Here is a 5,000-nt window from a genome sequence, read left to right as displayed (position 1 = left end):
TCAATTAAGTTAGTTGAAGACAATAGCTAAACGGCAGCACAATATGCCTTTCTTGATTAGCTATGATATCATATGGATTACAAACGGGAACGTGGACAATGATTTTGAAAACGTGTGGATTAAGTGAAACTTTGGGATTTCTGCGGTCAAGACAGCATTATAAGGTAAGGTTATATTTGTCCGCTGTAACATGTTTGGTTGTTGATGAAGCTTGCGGCTTAGGAACGGGTTCACTCGCTCACCCATAGATGGGTTCACAATTGTTCAGAAGGGCTGGTGTCTGTCTTTCCCGTTTTCAAGTTAACGGCAGGCCTACGCAAGTTTTTGGCAGCTCTCGTGTAGGCTACAGTGAGTGTACCCTGGTCGCAACGGCATGCTCGTGGCCACTCTTGACTTCATTTCTATTAGTTCTACCTAGCAGGATAAGAACCCTTTCTGGAATGATGACCGTCAGTGATGTGTTTTTCTGTTCAATGCATTGCTGTAAGATGCAACGCGAACATTTGGATTGTATTTTCAAGTCGTGGAGTGAATCAAATGCAACGTGGTAGAATGACTTAGTAGCCTAGGGAGCTGTCTGAAGAGGTCAAAATTCACAATTTAGGAGCGTTTTTATTTTTTTTAAATCTCATCTGGGCTTGGTTACAGAATTTGTGCTTACCAACATCACACCCCCCAAAACCGCCACTGATGTGCGTGTATGAGTGAGAGGGTGTGTGTGTGTGTGTGTTTCCGTGTTTGTGTGCGTGCGTGCGTGCAGGACAAGTCAGTGAGGCATTCCATTTGATTCAAACATCCGATCGAAGACCAACTCCCTAACCCTAAGTATGCCCTATGAGAGATGTACTGTATATGCATTTAACTCTCCAGAGCAGTGGTTCTCAACCTTTTTTGAACAAACGCCCCCCTGCCCTCATCATAAGCCTCCCGACACCCCCTTGAACCTTGAATCATAAACCCACCAATGCCCCAGTTGTACCACCAATACCAGGGCAGTCATGGGTGAGCGGTTAGGGCGTCAGACTTGCATCCCAGAGGTTGCCGGTTCGACTCCCGACCCGCCAGGTTGGTGGGGGGTGTAATCAACCAGTGCTCTCCCCCATCCTCCTCCATGACTGAGGTACCCTGAGCATGGTGCCGTCCCACCGCACTGCTCCCCATGGGGCGCCACTGAGGGCTGCCCCCTTGCACGGGTAAGGCATAAATGCAATTTCGTTGTGTGCACTGTGCAGTGTTCCCTTGTGTGCTGTGGAGTGCTGTGTCACAATGACAATGGGAGTTGGAGGAGTTTCCCAATGGGCTTTCAATGCCCAAGTTGTATCGCTCCCCCTAGGGCTCCCCAATGCCCCCTGGGGGCTGTAGCGCCCCCGTTGAGAAATAACTAGAGATGCACAGGATCCTGATTTTTAGGATCCTGCCGGATACTGGATCCACTGCTTAAGATCCTGCCGGATCCGGAACCGGATACCGGATCCTACGAAAGGGTTGAAACACATAGCCTTCTCACACACGTGGGCCCTTTTTGTCACGTTGGCTCAAACTATTTTGACTGAAAAGCCTCGGCTACCGGATCCTGGATCCTGGAACCGGATCCGGATCCTGTGAAAAGCCCTATTATCCTGCCGGATCCGGAACCAGATCTTGGATCCGGTGCATCTCTAGAAATAACATTCTAGAGATTTCACCATCACACCACCTCAGTCTCTAACTCAGTTTCTAAGCAACAGCCAAACAAACTCTGCCCCCCAGACAGAGGAATCAAGAAGCCCTCCTCAAATTGTAAAGACTTAAAACTCTCACACACACACACACACACACACACACACACACACACACACACACACACACACACACACACACACACACACACACACACAGACACACAGACACACACACACACACACACACACACACACACACACACACACACACACACCCTCGAAGGAAAGCATGGGGCACCAGATGTGCACAAGTGCCCTGGCTGTCATCTCTGATTAGCCTCTGTTGGTGGGCTCAACACACACACACACGCACACACACACACACACACACACACACACACACACACACACACACACACACACACACACACACACACACACACACACACACACACACACACACACACACACACACACACACACACACACACACAGAGAGACATGCATACACATACGCGCCGACTCACACAGACATGTGCAGACACACACAAAATTACACGCACACACACACACACACACACACACACACACACACACACACACACACACACACACACACACACACACACACACACACACACACACACACACACACACACAAACAAATGCATCTGCTGCCAGAGGTTCTCCTCCTGAATGCAATCACAGATAGAGGACACTTCAGGCAGCATCACTTTGAATTTAGAGATTCGGCTGCAAGTGTGTGTGTGTGTCTGTGTCACTGTGTGCGTACTGTATGTGTGTGTGTGTGTGTGTGTGTGTGTGTGTGTGTGTGTGTGTGTGTGTGTGCGTACTGTATGTGTGTTTTTGTAAGGTAGAGAAAGTCACTGAGAAAGGCAATGTGTTTACATGTACTGGTTGTGTGCATGTGTGTGTCTGTATGTGTGTGTGTGTGTGTGTGTGTGTGTGTGTGTGTGTGTGTGTGTGTGTGTGTGTGTGTGTGTGTGTGTGTGTGTGTGTGTGTGTGTGTGTGTGTGTGTGTGTGTGTGTGTGTGTGTAGGTGCGCGTGCGTAACTGCGTGTGTGTCTGCTCGTGTCTTTCTGAGTCTGCTTATGTGTATGGCATGCATCTATGTGTGTGCGTGTTTATGGGTGTGTGCGTCTGTGTGTGTGTCTCTGTGCGTGCGTGCATAAGATCGGCGACGCTGCGTTTGCCTGCTATGCGCCCAAGAGATGGAATGCCCTCCCCATCGAGATCCGATCAGCCACCTCCGTCGACTCCTTTAAGAAGCAGCTGAAGACCCACCTCTTCATCCTTGCCAACTCCTAGCTGCCAAGGCGTCATAGTGTCCCAGCCGCCGCAGCGCCCTTACTACTCGCAATCCAGCCCTGGCAGGGGGCTCCCCTAGGTGGCCGCTGGTCTCTGCCTGAGGTTTCTTCCTGACTACAGGGGGTCTTTTTTCTCAGACCTCACTGAGCTTTTTTTCCCCCTCACAAACTATGAATCAAGCGAAAGGGAGTTTTTCCTCACCCCTGATGCCACCAGGGGCCGCACCTGAGCGCCCAATCTCTGTGTGACTATCTATGACTTATGATAGGCCCAGCCACTATGGACCTTACACATCTAAGAATCCTGGTCCTAACCTACGTTGACCTTATGACTCTACACTCTCTGTCTATCTCTTCTTCCTCTGCCTTCCTGCTTTTTCTGCCTCTCCTCTATACCTCTCCTTTTAAATCTATCTCTAACAATGTTTTTTTCCCATTTGTTAAGCACTTTGAGTTACATGCCTTGTATGACACAGTGCTATACAAATACAATTATTATTATTATTATTATTATTATTATTATTATAAGTGTGCATGTGTGCATAAGTGTGTGTGTGTGTTTGTGTGTGTGTGTGTGTGTGTGTGTGTGTGTGTGTGTGTGTGTGTGTGCATAAGTGTGTGTGTGTGTTTGTGTGTGTGTGTGTGTGTGTGTGTGTGTGTGTGTGTGTGTGTGTGTGTGTGTGTGTGTGTGTGTGTGTGTGTGTGTGCATAAGTGTGTGTGTGTGTTTGTGTGTGCGCGTGCGTCTTTGCCCACCTTGGCGCTGCTGTCGGAGTGTCGTCTAGCACAGGCCTGGAGCTGGGTCACCCAGAACTGCTGCTCTATGGCATCCGTAGCTGAGGAGGAGAGAGAGGGGGGGTGGGGGGGTGGGGGAAGAGATTTTAAAATGCTTTTTATTTACAATAAGGTTGTTATACACCCAGAACTGCTGCTCTATGGCATCCGTAGCTGAGGAGGAGAGAGAGAGGGGGGGGGGGGGGAGAGAGATTTGAAAAAGTTCTTTATTTACAATAAGGTTGTTATACACCCAGAACTGCTTCTCTATGGCATCCGTAGCTGAGGAGGAGAGAGAGGGGAGAGAGAGAGAGGGGGGGGGAGGCAGAGAGAGAAAGAGAGAGAGAGAAAGAGAGAGAGAGAGAGAGAGAGAGAGAGAAATAGAGAGAGAGAGAGAGAGAGAGAGAGAGAGAGAGAGAGAGAGAGAGAGAGAGAGAGAGAGACTTTTTGACTTTTAAAATCCCTTTATTGAACCAACCATGGCCCACACAACCACCACAACAACCCCACCTCCCATCCCACCCTACCCTACCCCGTTAAAAACACCCCTTACCAAAGAAACCTTAACCCACCACCCTCATTAGCTGTCCACACCCCTTTATCCACACACCACTTCTTATCGAATAGTTCAAGGTTGTCAATAGCCTGGTAGTAGGCATGCTCCACAGTGATCCTGGACTCAACCAAGGCCTTGAACATTCCCACCCGGTCCCCCACACACCCCTCTTCCTCCAGTCTGTTACATTTCCAAATGCACAACTTGGCTTGCCCCATCAGAAAGTTCACCACTGTGCACATTAGTCCCATTTTCTTGGAGTACTTGACCCCAAAAATGAAAACCTCCTTAGAGAAGCGGAGGCCAAAGCGGCTACACAGTTTGTCCAGCAGGGTAAAAAGAGCATGCAGCTTAACACAGTCACAAAACATGTGAAACACATTATCAGGTACATTGCAGACCCCACAAACACTAGATTTATCAGGTCTAAGTTTAGCAACAAAGACCTTTGTGGCTAAGGCACAGTGCAGCACACGCCACTGAAGGTCACCTGAGCGTTTCGGTAATGGGCCTTTATAGAGTGTTCTCCATGCTGGAGGTGCTACCTGACTACTGGAAAGGTGTGCCCTCCACTTAGTGTCTGGTCGGTCTTTAAGAACGTTAAAATGCAAACACTTAACAATCAGATTGTACAATGTCCTTTTCTCAACAGCTTTAAAACTAACAGCTTGTAGTCCCTGATT

General features: G+C 48.7%; 1 protein-coding gene across 2 annotated transcripts in view; it reads right to left on the bottom strand.

Annotated features, from left to right (window-relative positions):
- The window catches only part of LOC134436684 (oxysterol-binding protein-related protein 10-like), a 168,810-nt gene that overhangs the window by 114,186 nt on the left and 49,624 nt on the right, over positions 1 to 5,000 (bottom strand). For both annotated transcript variants that reach the window (XM_063186011.1, XM_063186012.1), the window contains exon 3: positions 3,744 to 3,823. In XM_063186011.1, the coding sequence (XP_063042081.1) occupies positions 3,744 to 3,823 (80 nt within the window). The remainder of the gene's footprint in view (positions 1 to 3,743; positions 3,824 to 5,000) is intronic.

Source organism: Engraulis encrasicolus, chromosome 20 (assembly GCF_034702125.1).
Source record: "Engraulis encrasicolus isolate BLACKSEA-1 chromosome 20, IST_EnEncr_1.0, whole genome shotgun sequence".
Lineage (NCBI taxonomy): Eukaryota > Metazoa > Chordata > Actinopteri > Clupeiformes > Engraulidae > Engraulis > Engraulis encrasicolus.
The sequence above is the reverse complement of the archived record's forward strand: the minus strand, read 5'-3'. Positions and strand labels throughout refer to the sequence as shown.